This window comes from Schistocerca americana, chromosome X (assembly GCF_021461395.2).
Source record: "Schistocerca americana isolate TAMUIC-IGC-003095 chromosome X, iqSchAmer2.1, whole genome shotgun sequence".
Lineage (NCBI taxonomy): Eukaryota > Metazoa > Arthropoda > Insecta > Orthoptera > Acrididae > Schistocerca > Schistocerca americana.
Genome location: NC_060130.1, coordinates 503,626,255 through 503,647,973, shown reverse-complemented (window position 1 = coordinate 503,647,973; position 21,719 = coordinate 503,626,255). Strand labels below are relative to the sequence as shown.

Genomic DNA, 21,719 nt, shown 5'->3' with positions numbered 1-21,719 from the left:
ACACACACACACACACACACACACACACACACAAAGGCGTGTGCGCATACACACAAATGAAGCTCACACATCATGGATATCAGCAACATAATTTTGGCTCATCAGAAACAAATAGTAAAATGTTATTACACCCACAGTGGCAGTATTAAACGGATCTCAAGCTTGATTCATTGTGCAAGCCCCTTAAAACCGAAATATTACTTTCACCCACAAATATTTCACCTGTACCAAAATACGTGTACAGCCCCCAAAAAATTGCAGTACTGTAAGATGTGTTATCGTTAAACATCTATCAGCGAATACTGTGATACAGGTGAAACATTTGAGTCATGTTATTTTCTGTAGGACATCTTGGCACGAAGAAATATTTAACAATGCAATCAATGTTATCTCTCATAAAAGTACTACAACATCTGAAAATGATCTTACACTTACGTATCGGTGATAACAGCAGTCAAGGATATGATTTAAATTATTCATCAGCTTAGTTGTTGGCAGCTAATTCACAAGAATTTATTTTTCCATACACTCACGGCTACATGAAAGATGTCAAAAGACGCTTTAACTGTAACAATACAACTATCTGCAGCTACGTCGTTTAAGACCACGTACGAAAAGATGTAGTTATGAACTGAAAGATGTTTAAAAATACAGCTCTGATATAAAGCATGTTCTTTAAGCAGTCGTTAACAGTGAGTGGCGTTATTACATGTAGAACATTTCAAAAACTTCTGATCACTTCAATCTCGTGGTTCCTGTATATTTTGCTCACACTTGCAGTGCACATAATAATCCATATATCAGTCACATGGAGAAGGTTAGAAGGTTTCGCAAATATTCCGGAACTGAATCTTAACTTTCAAATTCCCAGTAGGCAGAAATGAAAAAAAAAAAGTCAGATGTATCCGTGAGAACGACGTGAGCATTGATATTAATGTAGTCCAGTTAGTCGAAATAAAAGCTTTTCAGATTGAAGGCACTACAATATAGTTTACGTGCGTTTCGAAGTAATCTGATCTGAAAGAGTCAGGATGCATACTGAAGATAGAAACAAGGTAGGATATCAAGGTATGTTGCAAAAACTTTGAACGCAAATTTATGAAATAAGTCTCATATTTACTTAAAATATGTTTATGCTACATTATAGAAAACATTATAAAAATAAACAAACATATAAATATGCCACATAGAGCTACTCTGTTAAACATTTTCTTCGAAACTGGAATACTTTACAAGTAGTAAACATTTTTTACAACACGTTAAAATAATTTTTCCAAACTTCAACGTTTCATTTTATTCAAAATAAGGAACAACAAATAAATGTCAAGCCACGAAAAATATTGTCTACATCCCACATAACGCAGAGTTGCCCATAATTTAACAGTGAACAACAGTGTCATAGGCAATTAAGTTTTGGAAAAGTAAGACATATAAACTGTATATAACCTGCAAGCAATTCATTAGTTTAGCGAAATACAAGCTAGAGAAAAGTAACAATTACGAATATTGCTCATGTCATAAAGGCACTTTAAAGAAGTATTCTGCCACTTGCGTATATTTTGTTAATGCTTTCTGTTGTCAATTTCTGTTGCAGCGTCTACTCTATAATGCAAACATTCAGGAACAAACTGTGGAGCTCTGACACATCACCAAAGTCGATTATTAAGCGTTTTTAATTCAGTTGAAACTGTCTGCTCACTTAAGCAATACTACTATTTCACTCCAATTATTTAGAAATACATCGGTTTTTTTAACCAGTAACATGGTAAATATCTTTCAGAATTTAATTACTGGTACTGAAGTTTTAGGAACAGGTTCAGTAAAAATTGTTGAATGTGAATGTAGCCGATAAAGGATTCACTCACTTAAATAGTGTTAGCGGTCCTAACAACCCGTGTTGCACATTTCATAGAATATTTAACTTTAAATCGGATTTATGTCAAAGGCAGATACATACAGCTGTAAAGGCACAGAGAAAAACTGTAACAAGCGAAAAATGTAATGAGTTCCAGAGTATTATGACCGATTTCAACAAAATGTAGTCCAATGTAGTCAACAAAACAGATAACACTCTCAAGTACAATATACGCCCTTAAAGGACCCAATTTACGTTAAAATCTCAGTACAGACTCCAAAAACGTCTAATGATTACTTGACAAACTGTTATTTGTATTTATAAACTATACGGAGTTTGGTCACAGAACTATCACATCCAGTCACCTTGAGGAAGACATCAGTACGCATGCTAACAGCAAAATAAGGCACAAGAGAGTATTGGCACATGTTTAATTTCACTGTGCAATGAAACAATATGCAGTGAAATTTTTCATTGTATCCACTGTACAACAGTAATTATTTACAGCAGATATACACAAGCACTTATTTACAAGCCTAAACTATTTACAGATATTCACAGATCATTTTAACTACAGGATATATATATATACAAATTTAAAATGTGATACTACCGAGTTTTTAAGAATCGCACAAAAACTGTGTTATTTTATGTATATAAAGAAGTCAACAAATAGACCTCATTTGTAAACAGTTTACTATAAAAATTTCGGTTTGTGAACTGCGCAAGTCACGTCGAAAAAGGGCGTCATAGTTAAATATGTGAGTAATAAATTTCTTCCATTAAGTACCTATCAACACGAAAAGGCCATCCATAAGCGTTTGTTAATTTGTAACGGTATATTAGGAATCTGGTATCAACAACTGAAACATTTATGCTGATGTTCTAAGTCGAAAAATAGCTTCATCTAAAAATACACATTTGATTACCCTTGAAGGAATAAAGATCATTCCTATTCTACTTGATCTTCCAACGGCTTAGATAGAGGACTAGACATTTTAATAATCTTAGTAACAATGCAGTATAAATAGATTTGTAGCGTTCATAAAGAAACAAGAAATATAAACCTATGGCACACTTCTTAATTTTAAGATACTGAAAGGCACACCTGTTTTCTATGGGCTTTGTAGTAAGCATACCGTAATGTAACAACACGAACTACCACAATGTTTACCATATTTTTGGCACATCTGTGGCTTGTACAGTAACTTAATTCAAAGTAAAATGCTAAAGTCTACAACAGTACAAGTAAAATATGAACTAGTTCATGTGGTCCATAGAGTACAGTTTCTTTTAAAAAGCACTACGAGCGAAAATAAAGGAACACATCTCAGCCTATCAGGTAAACAGTAGGCCTAATTCAGTCTGTTCACAGAACAGAATAACCTTATATTCCGTGACCGGTTATGTCATTTGAAACAGCCTCGAACGTTTCTGTGTATCAAATATATTGTCTCGTGTTTGGGATTATTTCATCAAACACTTTTCACCCATAATTCCAACGGCCAAACACCAGTTACACTCAGACATTTACCAGAACATTAGTGGTTGAGTACATCGACTGGTTTCTGTTCAATCCACAAAAACTGAAATATTTTATTAGTTACTTTTGAATTTAAGCAGTACTTCAGGAAATAAACACATAAAGAGAGAAGAAACAAGTAAACTGTCAAGGTAATCCCCTTATGTTATTGACGGTAACATTCCCGAATTAGGTACGATTTCGTACATCTATCGCATTCCAAAATAGCACATTTACAGTATATCTAAGGATCACAATATACTATTATACTACACTATAAGTACTGTACTCGAATAACATCTCATAGATTCCCACAGGTACGTCAGATATGGACCCCAAGTATTACAATCAGTACGTTTGTAAAATAGGTGGTACTGTAAGAAGAGAGAAAACCGAAACTTCCCACGCAAAACTTGTGCTACAATGAAGTCAGCTACTACCGCTGCAGAATTTGCCTACAACATTGTGAATGCAACAGTGATGTTGATGTGCATGCCAAATACTGGGAGTAGCATTGACGCTAAGTGAACTGGTGAACTTAGGTGAGTGATATTACGGAGACAACGACTACAAAATGTTCTCTAAGGCTAGTCTGTAAGTAACAGGGCAGCTTACGAGAATGGCGACGGAAGAAGAATTGTTTCACCTGAATAAGTGAATGTTGTGAGGCGGCGGATGTGGCGGAGGCGGTGATCTGAAATCCAGGGGGTAGAGGTGATCGGGGTGCGTGACGAAGCCGTGGTAGACGGCCAGCATGCGCGCCGAGTAACAGCAGCAGCCCCCGTGCGCGTGGGTGGCGGGTGCGGGGGCGGCCACGTACGGCGGCACGGGCGGGTAGAGCGCCGGCACCGAGCACACCACGGCGCGCTCCGCGGGCTCCGGCTTCGACTCCCGGCGTTCCACCTTGAGGCAGAGCGCCGTCTCCTGCACGTCGGCGCTCGGCACGCGCGGGAAGGCGCAGTTGTCCCCGATGACGCACACGTCGGCTCGGACCTCGTGCGCCGGCCTCATGGGCTCCGGCTCCTCCAGACGGGCCTTCTTCGCGCAGGCCAGACTGTCGCAGGGATCGCAGTCCAGCTTCCTCTTCCTGAGGTCCCAGCAGTGCTGACTCGCGGCTGTCGACTCCGGCTCGTCGTTGTCGAGCCAGCGGCCGAGGCGCTGTCGGTACATGCCGCCACGGAAGGCGGCCTCGCCGCGTAGTTCCACCTCCTGGCCCAGCCACTTTTGCACTTGCCTGCGGTTGATGCCGAACTTGCGCGCCGTCGCGCGCTGGTTGCCGTGGCACGCGCGGTCCGCGTGGAAGGCGTCCAGCACCTCGAGCTTGAACTGCAGCGAGAAGGAGCGCCGCTTGCTGAGCGCCGCGCTCGTGAAGTCGAGCGCCTGGTCCGGCTCCTGCACCGACATGATGTCGATGTCGTCGTCGCCGTCGTCGCTGTCGGCGTCGTCGTCGTCGTCCTCGTCGTCGCCGTCCACGTCCACGTCCACGTCGATCTCGGGCTCGCCGTCCGAGCGCTCTGGCGGCGGGCGGGGCAACTGAGCGTCGTCGTCGCGCTGTCTCGCAGGGCTCAGGTTCAAGGCCGCGTCCGGCGCGGGGCCCAGCGACGTGCGCAGGGACGCCTCGGCCTGCAGCCACTTCTGAATCTGGCGCCGGTGGATCCCGTACTTCCTGGCCGTCGCCCTCTGGTTGCCCCTGCAGTCCGCGTCCTGCCTGTACGAGTCCAACACCTGCAGCTTGAACTGCGGCGCGAAAATTCTCCGCGAGCCCGCGACCCGACCGTCGCGCGGGGGTGTCTTCCCGGCCGCTTTCTTCTCGTGCAAGTCCTTCACCTTCGGCTGCTCCGCCGATTCCCGGCCGAGCCCTTGGGCCATGCTGTCGGAGCAGTGCTTCGCCGCGCGATCATACAGAACAGCCGGCCGCCGCGATTTCGACACTCGACTAAGGCGCAGCTCCCCTCCTCATTCTTGGCAGAGATAGTCCCCCTCCTCTCTGCGAGCGGGAAACTCGAGATAATCCGGCGCCATGTTGCGCTAGCGGGAAACTCCGGAGAAATGTCGCCGCCCACTGACCGCGCACGTGCCCGCTCGCGGAAGAAAACTGGGAAAGAAACTCCGCACTCGCTTGTCTGGCGTGCACACACACACACACACACGGACGCTAACTGGTTCCCCGTACGCTGCGCTCTGATCCTTCCGCCTCGGCTACCTAGGCTGCACTGAAGGATTTTTCACGGCAATCCGAACTATGAGTGACGTGTTTCAGAGGGCGGCAGCGGGTGGGGGGGGGGGGGGGGGGGAGGCGCGCGGTGGAGGGGGAGAAACGAGTTTTAGACGCCGCGTTGTCGCTTTAACCGAAAGAATGCGCGGCCGGAAAAGGCGCGTCGGGCGCGGATGTGAGGACGCGGCGGGCCGGGCAGAGGCGCGGTGTGAAATGCGCGCCGGAGCAGGCAGCGGCGAGTAATGGCCGGCGAGCGGGCGAGCGGCGACACAGAGTCTGGCGCGGCGCGCGCCGGCGTGGCAACAGCGCCCGCGGCCGCGGCTGCCGCCGGCCCAGACAGGGTGACGCCAGGCTTTCAACAGGCGGCACGCAGCCTACCTCGCCCACTCCGCCGCTCCGGCCGGCCGGCCGCGCCGCGCACCGCCGCTCCGCCGCCACCGAAATAATTCGGGTCGCTGACCCGTATTCACGTGTACGTGACACACTCCGCTCTGCCAATGCCCGAGATCGCTCCCGACTTCCGCACTCTGGCGCCGGCGCTTCTGGCCGGTCTCAGTCTCCAGCATGCGACTCGCCGCAACTCGACAAATTGCCCTCACAGCCGGTACCCCAACTCTCCGTAACACCTCAGTAAGCCACACCGTCGCATTGTTAACCGTTCTCTAGTGTGGTGGCTTAACGTTCCTAATTTGCAGAGGCTGGTCCCTCGGGCGAACACAATAAACAAATCAATAAATCTGAACAATCAAGTTTGCCAAGATCGCTAGCACATTTTTTATTTTTATTTTCAGTTACTATGAGCGGTTTCGACAGATCTTCGCTGTCATCGTCAGATCTTGTAACATTATTAGTTGTACATGCTTATTACAATACTGAAAGTCACATAGGCCACTATTACACTATCAAATTTCTTTGTCCAATATCTTTGTTAAATATCTTTATCAAAAGAATTTGATGGTGTAATAGGGAACTGTCGTCAAATATTTGATCAGATCTAGGGCCTCGCTGTAGATTTGATCAAACAAGTCGCTTGTCTTCTGTTCACTGCAATGTGACATGTTACCACGTGGAGCGCTAGCATCGCTGCAGCGTTCTGTCATCTGTAGTGTTTTTATAAACGTTGCAGGTAAATACAATTGGTGTGTACCGACAACTACAAAATTAAGAGAGATGTATGAAGCTGATGAGGCGCCTTACAACGTGAGGCACCCTGAATACAAAAATAGATTAAAAAGATTGGAGACCTGACCTGACCTAACCTAACCTAACTCTCTCCTGTAGCAAGGTATCCAAGGGTTACAGTGAGCCTGTCTTCTGCAGATATAGCAGTTCTTAAGTGAATATTGCGCTTTGTGATTTGAGGATACACTTCACTGAGCACATACAGAAATGTATGCTCATCCATTCTTAAGTAATTGATATACGACCTGACGTCATCCACTGTAAGCTCACGCAACAAGTTTTGTTGAATGTATTTATCGTGTCGTCGTAAAACCCACGGCTTCACCTACGTACGTTTCCTTCTTTTTTCTCCGCTTCTCTTCCGCATGTGCACACAGTGGAACTGTGGTACATGCAACTGCTGCGGTTCATAACAAGTTGTTGTTGTCAGCCATCTTGAACTTGACTTTTTAGCGCCACGTCAAAGATCTTTGTCAAATATATTTGATGAATATTTGATCACATCTTTGATCAAATCTTTGATAAAGAAATTTGATAGTGTAATACCGGCTGTAGTGGTGTAGTGTCAAGTTGCTGTTGTGGTGTCAAACGAGCAGTGTATGATGGGACATCAGCACAACATGCTGAATGTTTTAATTATGTGTTTTTTATTTGTGACATGCTAATGTTCCCTGCCACGTTTTATTGACGCAACATCACTACGTGACTTTGAATATTGTAACAACCATGTACAACTAGTAATGTTATAAAATCCCATGACGACAGCGTGGATCTGTCGAAACCTGTCATTCTAATAAAAAGAATTGCTAGCGATCTTGGCAACCTCGAGTCTTCAAGAATAATATAACTTTCAGATCGCCGCCAACGATGCAGTGTCAAACTTATATAAATTCATTAGTATTTCAAATATAAACAAGAATAGAACTGTCCCTCACTGATTTCCCTTTATCTTAGGGACCGTTTATAAGTAAATGTGGCAGTAAACATTAAGCAAATAGTTTTGAACTCTCTGATCAATTAGACATATACTAGATTAGAACCAATAAACTAAGAACATTCGAGCAATACTTTTGAACATGTGCACACAATATACATCAGAATATGTAATAAATTTAAGAAATTTTGAAGAAAACAAAAAAATACTCATACAGAAACCAATCATTTCACACACTGCACTTTCAAAAAAAAATGGCTCTGAGCACTATGCGACTCAACTGCTGAGGTCATCAGTCGCCTAGAACTTAGAACTAATTAAACCTAACTAACCTAAGGACAGCACACAACACCCAGCCATCACGAGGCAGAGAAAATCCCTGACCCCGCCGGGAATCGAACCCGGGAACCCGGGCGTGGGAAGCGAGAACGCTACCGCACGACCACGAGATGCGGGCACTGCACTTTCAGTCCTTGCACAAAACTTCATTAAGTTCAAGACACACGTTTTTTGTTTTTGCACTTTCTGTAGTGGTATTTCGTATTCCTGTTTTGTTTTGATGTACATATATGGCATTCACAGTCACTCCGAGTCTGTTATTAATGTGTCCTTTAAAAATGGAGGTTTAAATCAAACATACCTGAGCAATCCATAACAAGTCCTTACGACTATATAAGAGCACAAAGAGGCTCATCAAACTGCAAAGATACTAAGTTAAACATGCCTTTTAACTAACAGTCAAGGATGTTTTAGCACTACAGACTTAGTGTGGTGAGTCTTCGGCACCGAACAATGCTGATTCCACATACAAAAGCCGCTACCAAACAAACGAAATCGTAGCGCTTAGAGCAACGTGAACGAGGAAGGTACACGGCAGGTTAGCTCGCACACTCTATTGGTAGAAAAAAATAATCAACAATGTTGAAGGATTCGGTCTGTGAGGCCGCGCCACACTGATGGGGGGTTAAGCCAGAATATTAATTCATTTTTACTTCGTAACTGAAGATAAGATGAGAAATGCTACTGTGAGAAGAATTTCACAGAGCACGGAAAGAAGTAAGTCGAAATGAGACTTCTGGGGTATACGACATTCCCTCAGAATTACTGAGATCCTTCGGTGAGCCAGCCAAGACAAAACTGTTCGACGTCGTGTGCGAGATATGTGAGACAAGTGAAATACTCTCAGACTTCAAGAAGAATGTAATAATTCCAATTCCGAAAGAAGCAGGTGCTGGCAGATGTGAATATTACAGAACTATCAGTTTAATAAGTCCAAATTGCAAAATTTTGAAACACATTATTTAGAGAGCAATGAAAAAATTGGTAGAGACCGACCCCGGGGAGGACAGTTTGAGTGCCGGGGAAACGTAGTCACGCGAGGCGGTACTGACACTTTAACTTTAATCTTGGGAAATAGTTTCAGATACATTTAATTCGAGTAGATTACATCATCCTAGTTTCATTTTCGTATGTCTTACTACTTCTAATAACCTTGTTCATCTAATAACTCTTTTCAAGACACTATCCATTCCCGTTTGTCTCCTCTTCCATGTCCTTTACCGTCACTGACAGAACTGCAGTTTCATAAAAAAACCGAACTTTTAATTTCTTTTCCCTAAATTTTAATTCCCATTCCAAATTTCTCCTTGGTTTCCTTTTCTACTTAGCCAATGGACAGAATGAACACCTCAACTCTTCGAACAGCAATCTGGTTTCTGTGGAAATTGTAACTAATCTTTCGCTCCCTGTATTTTATGCCTTCTACCTTTAGAATTTCAAATAATGTATTCCAATCAACACTGCCAAAAGGTTTCTCTAAATGTACAAATTCTGTAAACGTCTCTCTTCAGTCTGCCTTCCGGGGTAGGTCGGTGGATCAGCATAGCTTCCTATGTTCCTATAACTCATCTACCCTGAGGTCTGCTTGTGCAAGTTTTTCTATTCTTCTGTAAAGTTCTGTCAGTAATCTGCTATTACGACTTATTAAACATATAGTTCTGTCAGGGCCTACCTTTTTCGGAACAGGAATAATTACATTCTTCTTGAAGTCTAAGGGTATTTCTCCTGTCACATATTCTGTATTTTCCTCACGAGGTGGAATAGCTTTGTCGTGGCATGTTCTCCTTAAAATCCCGATAATTCTAAAAGAATGTTTCTTTTCAATTTGTGTCATCCAGTGCTGCGTCAAATTCTTCTCGCGGTATCGTATCTCCCACCTCATCGTCAGTTACTTCCTCTTCCCTTTCTATAATATTGTCATTAAGTTCATTTCCCTTGCGTAGCCCTTCTATATATTCCTTCCACCTTTCAACTTTCCCTTCTTTTCTTATTAGTGGCTTGCCATCTGAGCTCTTGAATGTGAATTGTTAAAAAAATGTGACAGGTGGTTACATTTAGTAACAAAACAGTGACACAATTGGTTCGTGCCGATTTCCCGAGGGGGTGCAGTCAGTGCGCGGATTAAGTTGGAGAAGCTACAGTAAAGAAAGGAGCACGTTATCGCGTGACGTGTGCGCCGTAATCTGTGGAGCACGGCTGATAGCGAGGCGCCGGGTCAACAGCAAAGGAGACGCCGCAGCTGCGCCGCGCTCGCTCCTAACTGCCGTCCACAAGCATTCTGGAGCATCCGGTCTATGTCCCGCTGCGTTTGCAAATGGACTGCAAAACGCTTAAAGAGCCAACGACTTTTATAGCTGATAGAGACGTAGTAAACGCACGATTTAAGCCAGGACAGGAACTACAGCTCTAAGACTCGGGGAACACGGAAGGGAAGCAAGAGCTGATAAGGGCTTGAGACAGGGCTGTAGTCTATCCCCAATGTTATTCCGTTTGTACGTTGAGCATGACGTGAAGGAATTCAAAGATAAATTTGGAAAAGGAAGTAAAGTTCAGGGAGAAGAAATAAGAACTTCGAGGTTCTCCCAGGAGACTGTAATTCTGTCACATACGACATGGGGCTCGGAAGAGCAGTTGAACGGGATGGATAGTGTCTTGCACTCAGGTTATGAGACCAAAACCATCATAAGTAAAACCTAAGTGATGTGGACGAATTAAATATACATTTTGTCAACTTTGTTCTGTGGCCTGTTTTCGGCAGTCGCACTTATGGTTCAAATGGCTCTAAGCACTACGGGACTTTGACATCTGAGGTCATCAGTTCCCTAGACTTAGAACTACTAAAACCTAACTAACCTAAGGACATCATACACAGCCATGCGCGAGGCAGGATTCGAACCTGCGACCGTAGCAGCAGCGCGGTTCCGGACTGAAGGGCCTAGAACGCTCGGCCACAGCGGCCGGCTATTTAAACAAGTTATATAGGTTAATAGTGCATTATGCGACTGTAATAAAAGTGTTATTAAGACCAAAAGCGTTTCACTTTATTGTAAAGCATCTTCAGTGGTCAGATTTTTTTTTATTTCGTACGTCACTCTTAACGTTCTTCTACACATATGTGTTAGATTTCTGTAACCAGCACTTTCAGCAACACAAAATATATTTACGTCTTAATCTTGTGTAGATCCACTGCAATTTCGTGTACCTAGAAGCCGGCCGGAGTGGCCGGGAGGTTCTAGGCGCTGCAGTCTGGAACCGCGCGACCGCCACGGTAGCAGGTTCGAATCCTGCCTCGGGCATGGATGTGTGTGATGTCCTTAGGTTGGTTAGGTTTAAGTAGTTCTAAGTTCTAGGGGTCTGATGACCTCAGATGTTAAGTCCCATAGTGCTCAGAGCCACTTGAAACATTTTTGTACCCAGCACAGGAATTGACGAGATGACAGTGGACGTACACAACATGGAAACGTAAATATATATCGTGTCAGTGGAAGTGTTATGGACAAAAATCTAACACATATGTGTAGAAGAACGTTAAGAGTGACGTAAGGGAAATAACGGCCACTGAAAACGCTTTCAAATAAAGACAAACGCGTTTCGTATTAATAACACTTTTACTACAGTTGCAAAAGACGGTATGGTATCTATAAGTATTATAAAAATGTATGTGTGTATGTGTGTGTGTGTGTGTGTGTGTGTGTGTGTGTGTGTGTGTGTGTGTGTGTGTGCGCGCTTGCGTACGTTCTTCATCTCTTCCTAAACTACTAGACCGATTTCAATAAAACGTGGTACACAAGTCCCTTACTGTCAGGCAACAGTCGCTCTGGGAGCAGGAACCACTTACCTATCATAGAAAAAGACATATGACATCATAAACATTTAGATATGCGAAAAAATTCCTCAACATGTTTTATATTTTAATACATATGTTCTTTACTCCTAAGACACTCCTACAGTCGAGTGAACTTAAGGAAATCCCTGGTATCTGGAAGCGGTTATGACAGTTTTCAGCTGAAAAGCGCGAACGGCTGTAGGCGAAAACAAGCCTTCTACAAAGCCGTAATGAGGCGTTGCCATAGAGACGTTTACATAATCGTTTTGTAGACACGCGAAGGAACTGCTTCCAGTGCACACGAACTGTCTGGGACACCGTACTTACACATTTGTAAATCACGCGTATTTCTTTGTACGATTGTTTCATAATATCAAAGGTATTTTCACGAATACATGGAAATGAAATTTTTTCCATACTTCACTGCAATAGCACTTCATTTTTTGTTTTCGTTTGTAATATAAAATTGGCGAAATGAGTACCTAGAAAATGCCGGATTTGTCAGCTAAATAACCCATATAACTCGAATTAAATCTGTCTCAATTATCGAATTACGGTAGAGGATACTCAGGAAAGAAGATTAGGAAATAAAACGCTGAAAGCAGTAGCTGAGTTTTGCTATTTGGGCAGCAAAGTAACTGATGGTGACCGAAGGGAAGACTCCAAATTTGTTAAAATCAAATGTAAATTTGTGTGTTCTAAAGTCTTTTCTAAAGGTATTTATCTGGAGTGTAGCCTCATACGGAAGTGAAATGAGGACAATAAACAGTTCAGACAAGAAGAGAGCAGAAGTTTTTGATATGTGGTGGTACAGAAGAATGCCGAAGACTGGATGGGTAAATAGAACAACTAACGGCAAAGTATTGAACCGATATCGGAGACAGTTTATGGTACAGCCTAACTAAAAGAACAGAACAGTTGATAGTACACATTCTGATGTACGAAGGAATCATCAGTTTCTTAATGGAGGGAAGCGGCGGGTAAAACTAGAAGGAGGCCTAGGGTTGACTACAACAAACAGATTCAAATGGATAGAGAGATGACGAAGTCTGTACAGGATAGGCTAGCGTGGAGAACTGCATCAAACCTGTGTTGTGGTTGAAGACCATGCGAACAACAGCAAAACCTGAGGATAAGAACTCGCCTCTTTGGATGAACCAAAGTTTAATATTACGCACAACAGCAACAGGGAAGGAAATTGGTCGTGTTCTTGGTTAAGAAATGATCTCCAAAATTTGAAACAAGCCATCTAAAGACAACATGGAAGATCTAATTGAGAACAATCGGACAGGGATATGAACCTGCCCCCTCCCCCACCCCCTCATCCGGAATACGAATCTAGCGTGTCGTATAAAACAGCTTGATTTACTTATTCACAATATCTTGCAAACAGCAGATGCACATGTACGAATAGATTCCGCGTTCCTAGACTTCTGAAAGCAGTTCTGCAATGAACCACATCGTCAACTAATAACCGAGATACGACTGTGCGGAATGACTGCGACGATATTTGATTGTCTCGATGAATTTTTAAGTAATAGAATGATGTACCCTAACAATGGACAACGAATGTACAATAGAAACGAAAGTAACATCGGATGTGCCCCAAGGAGGTGCTAATGGTCTCAGTATGCAAAAACGATTTATAAAACAGGGTTAGTACGATTATCGGATTGTTCGCTGCCTACGATGTTGTCTGAAAGAAAGCATCATTAAACAATCGTAATGGAATGCACAAAGACTTCGACAAAACTTCCACTTGGTGTTATGAATGCCACGACTCTTTAAAAGTGGACAATTGTGCATAGCGCCTATAACGAAGAGAAAGAACTGACAATATCCGATTTGATCTATTATAAATGGTTCTGAAAGCCTGCGACTGTGAAAACAATAGGTTTGTTTATAAATAACTCATCTGCTACGAGTCACGATTTTCTTTATTTTATTTTTCGCAAGACGCGTTTCGGGAAATTATTCCCATTTAAAAGTGCGTTTTTTGTGTTTGTTACGTCATTCCTATGTCATGTCGATGTGTGAGATTCTGCTTCATGTTGTTGGCTTTACTGCAATATATAAGAAAACACGCGATTTTTAGTTGGTTGCCGATCTTTTTGTGAAGTTAGTGGCGAAATTTAGAAGAATTTGCACTTACAGTTTCCTTATGCTCCATTTGTGCAGAGTCTCACACACACTAAACATCACATACAACTTGTTCTACACTTTTAAACATCGAAAACATTTTTCATAAACAAAACAGTGACACAGATTTTCTTACAAGTAGTCAACAGAGATGATATTATAGGTCGTCCACAGAGTATGATATGTTTTTTCACAGAGGTTATTTACTTTAAGAATTTGGATCATAATTAACTTATGTCTATTTTACAATTGTGCTTATTTCTATGTGTTACTATTTTTATTTAAATATACTATCGAAACACCGTAAGAAATTCATTGATTCACTTTCAAGTTTTTCATTTAATATTTTATCTTAATATTTTCTGAAATGTGAATATATCTCCAGTTCTTCTATCAAATCCATTTTATGTCCTTTATTTAGTCGGTGGAGTACTTTGACATTTGACATGAACGTATAAACCATGTATGTTGTACAAGTGAGTAATGGTACATGCTACTGTATCATATGGATAAACTGGTGAATGTGATAAACAGACCGAAAAAAGGGAGGGGGTGGAGAAGGCCGGGGAGAAAGAAGTCTATGGAATGTGGGTGTGGAACAATTATAACAAGCTTATTATGTAAAGATGGGGGCAATTATAACTAGCTGCCGCTACTTTTGTAAGCGTGAGTAATAAAACTGTGATCGGTTATTAAGGGCGAGGTCATGATTCTTTGATTTGCGTCTATTATTGGTCAGAATTTCGAGTAATATTAGTTTCCTGCCTTTAGTTACTCTGTGGAGAACGTTACATTTCATATCATAGGAATGTCATTCCCTCATTCAGAGCAATGTGGAATCTTTGTTTTTCAGTCTCCAACTCCTACATCCTGGCGAATACAGTCTGTTGAAAACAGCGCAGTCTCATTCGCTTTAGCCGCACTGTACGAAACAGTTTTTCAAAGAAGTTGTCTAATGTTGTAGAATTCTACTGCTACGATGTCCATCCGCTTCTTACAACCAGTCACTGCACACGCTACACACATTATACGCACACTCTTTCATACTGTAGCTCTACACGTACTATCAGCCGGCATCACGTCATAGTGACAGTGGTTTCCATTTTGCGTAACGCAGCTTCCCCTTTGCTGTCCTGAAAAACTGAGTCAGCATCCCTCGGTAACAAGTGAGACGTTGAGCTTAGAAAGAGGTTGATGTGTTAGCATCATGCATTGCAGAGCTTTGGGACTAAGGTTTTCCAGACAAGAAATACAAGAACATTACAGCGTGAAAGTGTGTGAAGCAGTCCGTCACGGTATGGAATGTATTGCATAGCCGGCCGGGGTGGCTGAGCGGTTCTAGGGGCTACAGTCTGGAACCGCGCGACCGCTACGGTCGCAGGTTCGAATCCTGCCTCGGGCATGGATGTGTGTGACGTCCTTAGGTTAGTTACGTTTCCTCAGAAGTTAAGTCACATAGTGCTCAGAGCCATTTGAACCATTTTTTTTTTTTGTATTGCATAACGGGTACTTTTTAATTGCCTTTCTAAACACAATGAGTTTCCTAATATGTTTAATCTCAGTGGGAAAATTATTGTGCAACTTTATTCCTTCTGCATCTATATCTACATCACTACTCTGCAATTCACACGTAAGGGGATCCACAGAATTACTTGACTATTGCAGTATGAAATAGCACGTGTGAAAAGTGAACACCTAAATCTTTTCGTCCGAGCTCAGATTTCGTTTTTTGTTTCTTTTTAATCATGATGATCGTTCATAGCTATTTAGGTGGTAGTCAACAAAATATTTTAACATTCAGAGGAGACGGTGACTGAAATTTCGCCGCGACGGAAAAAGCCTTTAGTTTAATAATTGCAGTCCCAACTGGCTTATCATATCCGTGACACCCCCTCCCCTATTTCGAGATAGTAAAAAACGAGTCATCCCTCATTGAACTTTTTCAGTGTCCTCTGTCAGTCATATCTGGTACCGTGACACCGACCAATAATACTCCAGAAACCCGTTTCGGCAGCTGTCAACAACGGACTATGTCAGTATTGTCCTGTTTCTGCAAGAAGTGGGTATCCACTCATAAGTCAGACGTAGTGATGTAGACTAAGATGACAAAAGTCACGCGATAGCGATATGCACATATAAAGATGGCGATAGAATCGCGTACACAAGGTATAAAAGGGTAGTTTATGGGCAGAGCTGTCATTTGTACTCAAATGATCCATGTCAAAAGGTTTCCAACGTGATTCTGGCCGCACCACGGGAATTAACACACTCTAAATGTGGAATAGTACTTGGAGCTACATTCCTTTTCGGAAATCATTAGGGAATTCAATATTCCGAGATCTATAGTGTCAACAGTGTGCCGAGAATACTAAATTTCAGGCATTACCTCTTACCACGGACAACGCAGTGGCCGAGGGCCTTCACTTAACGACCGAGAGCAGCGGCGTTTGTGTAGAGTTGTCAGTGCTAGCACATAAGCACCAATGCGTGGAAGAACCGCAGAAATCATGTGGGACGTACGACGAACTTATCCGTTAGGACAGTGCAGCGAAATTTGGCGTTAATGGGTTATGGTATCACATGACCGACTTGAGTGCCATTGTTAACAGCACGACATGGCATGCAGCACCTCTCCCGGGCTCGTGACCCCGTCGGTTGGACCCTAGTCGACTGGAAAAAAGTGGCCTGATCAGATTAGTCTCGATTTCAGTTGGTAAGAGCCGATGGTAGGATTCGAGCGTAGTGCAGGCCCCAGGAAGCCACTAACTGAAGTTGTCAACAAGGCATTGTGCAGGCTGATGGTGGCTGCATAATGGTGTGGTCTGTGTTTACCTGGAATGGGTCCTCTGTATGTTCCGCTTCTTGAAGACCATTTGCAGTCATTCATGAATACTATGTTCCCGAACAACGATGGAGGTGGTGGTGGTCAGTGTTTAACGTCCCGTCGACAACGAGGTCATTAGAGACGGAGCGCAAGCTCGGGTTAGGGAAGGATTGGGAAGGAAATCGTCCGTGCCCTTTCAAAGGAACCATCCCGGCGTTTGCCTGAAACGATTTAGGGAAATCACGGAAAACCTAAATGAGGATGGCTGGAGACGGGATCGAACCGTCGTCCTCCCGAATGCGAGTCCAGTGTGCTAACCACTGTGCCACCTCGCTCGGTGAACAACGATGGAATTTTTATGGATGACAATGCGCTATGCCACGGGTGCACAACTGTCCGTGATTTATTTCAAGAACATTCTGGACAATTCGAGCGAATGATTTGGCACCCAGATCGCCCATCATGTATCCCCTGTAATATTTATGGGACATAATCGAGAAGTCTGGTTGTGCACAAACTTCTGCACCGGCAACGCTTTCTGAACTGACGGCTATAGAGGCAGAATGGCTCAATATTTGTGCAGAGTACTTCAAACGACTTATTGAGTCCATATCACGTCGAACTGCCAGGCAAAAGGCGATCCGACATAATATTAGGAGGTATCCTATGGCTTTTTCACCTCATTGTATGGAATGTGTCGAGTGTGTGAATGTTCAAAGTGCACCACGAAGTTTAATTGGTGTTAAAGTAATTTATAATGCCTATGTTGAACATGTGATATTATATACCAAATCTATAACTAGGCACTTCTCTGGTTAAATGGTTAACGCTAAAGGTCAGCAAATTAAAAATAAGAATACTCCAGAAGAGAACAGACAATCTTTGTATAAGCAGTCTCTGTAGTAGATTTGTTACACCTTATACGTGTCTCGTCAATAAAACGCAGTCTTTGGTTCGCCTTCCCCACAACATTTTCTCTGTGATGGTTCCACTGGATCGATAATCTTTAAACTTAGATGATTTATCGAGTAACCTAAACTTAACAGAATTTTTGTAGTATCACGTAGCAAACATTATTTTGAGTTTTATGTTTATTCTTGCTTAGTATTTGTAAGTTCAGTCCATATCATGTTCCATGGGCATGGAGAGAACTGTTTGTGGAGTAATTATGAGGATTATTTTTGATGTGCGTTACGGACTGGTAAATGTAGTACTCAGAGAATGCAGTTTATGTTTCCGCCGTCTGTAATGAGCACAATTTCTTTTCAGGCAGTGTAAGACACGAAGGTGCACTTAGCAAGAACAAGAGTGGTCCAAATGTTGAACCCTGTGGAACGTCGGTATAGGTAATGGTGGAGGATGCCCACACCCATCACTTGTCCACAAATTATGCCACATTTTTTCAGAAAAACAGGAAACGATACATAAAAGCAGCAGCGCAACTACGCTGGTCCCTCGGGAAGCTTTTTAAACTACAACCCGTGCAATTCCACCAGCGAAAGACGACGTTTGTGAAACGCAGAGGCGCACTCTTACGTAAGGACAAGGCTGGGCGGCTCCCCCACGCCAACAACTAATAATACGCCGCATTTCATGATTTACCTCTCTGCCCACGACAGCCGGTTCTGCTCGGAGCAGCAAACAGCCTGACCAAGCCTCCTTTCCGTACGAGTGTTTGAACTGCTCGCCGTGCGCGCTAATCTGAGTTTGGCACGCTGTGGCGGCGCTCGGTGTTCCGAGACCAGAGTGCTCACCGCTGCCAGGTTGCAAAGGTGGGACTGAATCAGTGTGACGCCGATCACATGTCGAGTGCATTTGTGGCGGTGGTTTTTTTTTTGAAACGCCGAAAAATTCATTTTCCTTCTAAAAAAATTACAGTCCTCGACACACAATTTGATCAGTGACTCTGTGGTTAAGAGCTAGATTACGAATCCGAAGGTCTCAGTTTTTATCCCTGATCAGTCCTAACGTGTTTATCTGACATTTTCACTTCTTTCACCTCTGGCAATGCAATAATGTGAAAAGTGTTGAGCTGCAACGTTGTTCGGAATTCACGTTAAACAGTATAGTAGGTCCCTTTGTAACTGTCTGGATAAGTCAGTTCATAGGTCTGAGGAAGGCAAGGGCATACGATCTCCAGTAGGACTACGTCTAGAAAATCACAGTAGTGTTCAAACTAAACTTCTGGTTCATTATAGCTTTACCATTTTTATCTCGGAAGTGTGACGTGTACTACATTATCGGCTCAACACCAACATAGGATCATACGATTTATCTTCACTGATATACGGTAAACTCGATGACTTTTTGAGTTGTATAACTCAGTTTTAATTTCACATTCTGGTACTTATACAGAGATAAAGAGTCCAGCACAGAACAGATTTGTATCGAGAGTTGCCTCAAACATCTACATTTACATGTTGCGTGTGAAAAGTTCGGTGAATGACCTCAGGCAATAAAAGAAACAACAGTAACAAACAAAATAATCACCATTGCAGCCAATTTTGTATTGTGAGCGTTCACCGCTGCAGAACTGTACCATGATGAAAAAGGCCGCTTCAGCTGTATGATAAAACTTTATTTATGAACAAACTAGTTTCGCGGTATTAGAGCCACATCTTCAGGGTTACATATTTATTTCATAATTTATTGCAAACGATAGCCAGTAGATGACCCAACATATTTTGTCCAGTTGCAATAAAAATGTTCAACCGCCAACTTTTTTATCACAGTTGGACAAAGAATGGTGGGTCATCTACTGGTTATCGTTTCAAATAAATTATGAAATAGATAAGCATCAAAATGGTTCAAATGGCTCTGAGCGCTATGGGACTTAACATCTGAGGTCATCAGTCCCCTAGAACTTAGAACTACTTAAACCTAACTAACCTAAGGACATCACGCACATCCATGCCCGAGACAGGATTCTAGGCGACTGATGACCTCAGAAGTTAAGTCCCATAGTGCTCAGAGCCATTTTTTTGTAGCTCTTGTTTCCATTATTTTCTAAGACAATTTACCTAAATTTTCAGTGACTACTTGTATATTCCTATAGAAATCTTATGGTGTGTGGCGGAGGACACTTTATGTACTACTGGCAATGCCCCACAGTTCCTATTCCAGTAGCGAATGGTTCGCGGAAAGAATGATTGTTGAGCCTGCACGCTGAGTTCGAATCTCTGTGCTGTGATATGCAAATCATTAGCTTTTCAGACCACTCACACAAGTCTGGCGCCGGTGGCGACACCCACAACGTGCTGACATGAGGAAAGTTTCCAACCGATTTCTCATACACAAACAGCAGTTGACCGGAGTTGCCTGGTGAAACGTTGTTGTGATGCCTCGTGTAAGGAGGAGAAATGGGTACCATCACGTTTCCGACTTTGATAAAGGTTGGATTGCAGCCTATCGCGACTGCGGTTTATCGTATCGCGACATTGGTGCTCGCGTAGGTCGAGATCCAATGACTGTTAGCAGAATATGGAAACGGTGCTGGATCCCAACGGTCTCGTATCACTAGCAGTCGAGATGACAGGCATCTTATCCGCATGGCTGTAACGGATCGTGCAGCCACGTCTCGATCCATGAGTCAACAGATCGGGACGTTTGCAAGACAACAACCATCTGCACGAACAGCTCGACGACGTTTGCAGCAGCATGGACTATTAGCTCCGAGACCATGGCTGCTCGCGTAGGTCGAGATCCAATGACCGTTAGCAGAATATGGAATCGGTGCTGGATCCCAACGGTCTCGTATCACTAGCAGTCGAGATGACAGGCATCTTATCCGCATGGCTGTAACGGATCGTGCAGCCACGTCTCGATCCATGAGTCAACAGATCGGGACGTTTGCAAGACAACAACCATCTGCACGAACAGCTCGACGACGTTTGCAGCAGCATGGACTATCAGCTCGGAGACCATGGCTGCGGTTACCCTTGACGCTGCATCACAGTAGCGCCTGCGATGGTGTACTCAACGACGAACCTGGGTGCACGAATGGCAAAACGTCATTTTTTCGGATGAATCCAGGTTCTGTTTACAGCATCATGATGGTCGCATATGTGTTTGGTGACATCGCGGTGAACGCACATTCGAAGCGTGTATTCGTCGTCGCCGTACTGGCGTATCACTCGCCGTGATGGTATGGGGTGCCATTGGTTACACGTCTCGGTCACCTCTTGTTCGCATTGACGGCACTTTGAACAGTGGACGTCACATTTGAGATGAGTTACGACCCGTGGCTCTACCCTTCATTCGATCCCTGCGAAACCCTACATTTCAGCAGGATAATGCGCGACCGCATGTTGCAGGTCCTGTACGGGCCTTTCTGGGTACAGAAAATGGTCGACTGCTGTCCTGGCCAGCACATTCTCCAGATCTCTCACCAACTGAAAACGTGTGGTCAATGATGGCCGAACAACTGGCTCGTCACAATACGCCAGTCACTACTCTTGATGAACTGTGCAATCGTGTTGAAGCTGCATGGGCAGCTGTACCTGTACACGCCATCCAAGCTCTGTTTGACTCAATGCCCAGGCGTATCAAGGCCGTTATTACGGCCAGAGGTGGTTGTTCTGGGTACTGATTTCTCAGGATCTATGCACCCAAATTGCATGAAAATGTAATCACATGTCAGTTCTGGTATAATATATTTGTCCAATAAATACCCGTTTATCATCTGCGTTTCTTCTTGGTGTAGCAATTTTAATGGCCAGTAGTGTATTTGAACACCGTCGCGTAGGCTGTACGCCGGACGCGAGTGTGCGACCTGAGTTCATTCGCACTTGGGACTCAGCGGAAAAGGAAGAGATGCCGCCACCGCTTCCTCCGCTGACGTCCTGTGCTGCGTAATGAAACCGCATGCGAGCCGAGATAAGCGG

The 21,719-nt window shown here is 43.5% G+C and overlaps 1 protein-coding gene across 2 annotated transcripts in view; it reads right to left on the bottom strand.

Moving 5' to 3' along the window:
* LOC124556606 overlaps nt 1–21,719 on the bottom strand; it is a 445,831-nt gene that overhangs the window by 362,907 nt on the left and 61,205 nt on the right. Inside the window, exon 1 of one of the 2 annotated variants that reach the window (XM_047130573.1) lies at nt 4,024–5,636. The exons of the other annotated variant lie outside the window; for it this stretch is intronic. Coding sequence (XP_046986529.1) covers nt 4,024–5,246 — 1,223 coding nt within the window. The 5' untranslated portion in view covers nt 5,247–5,636. Of the gene's footprint in view, nt 1–4,023; nt 5,637–21,719 lie in introns of those variants that run through there. 2 annotated transcript variants of the gene reach the window in all.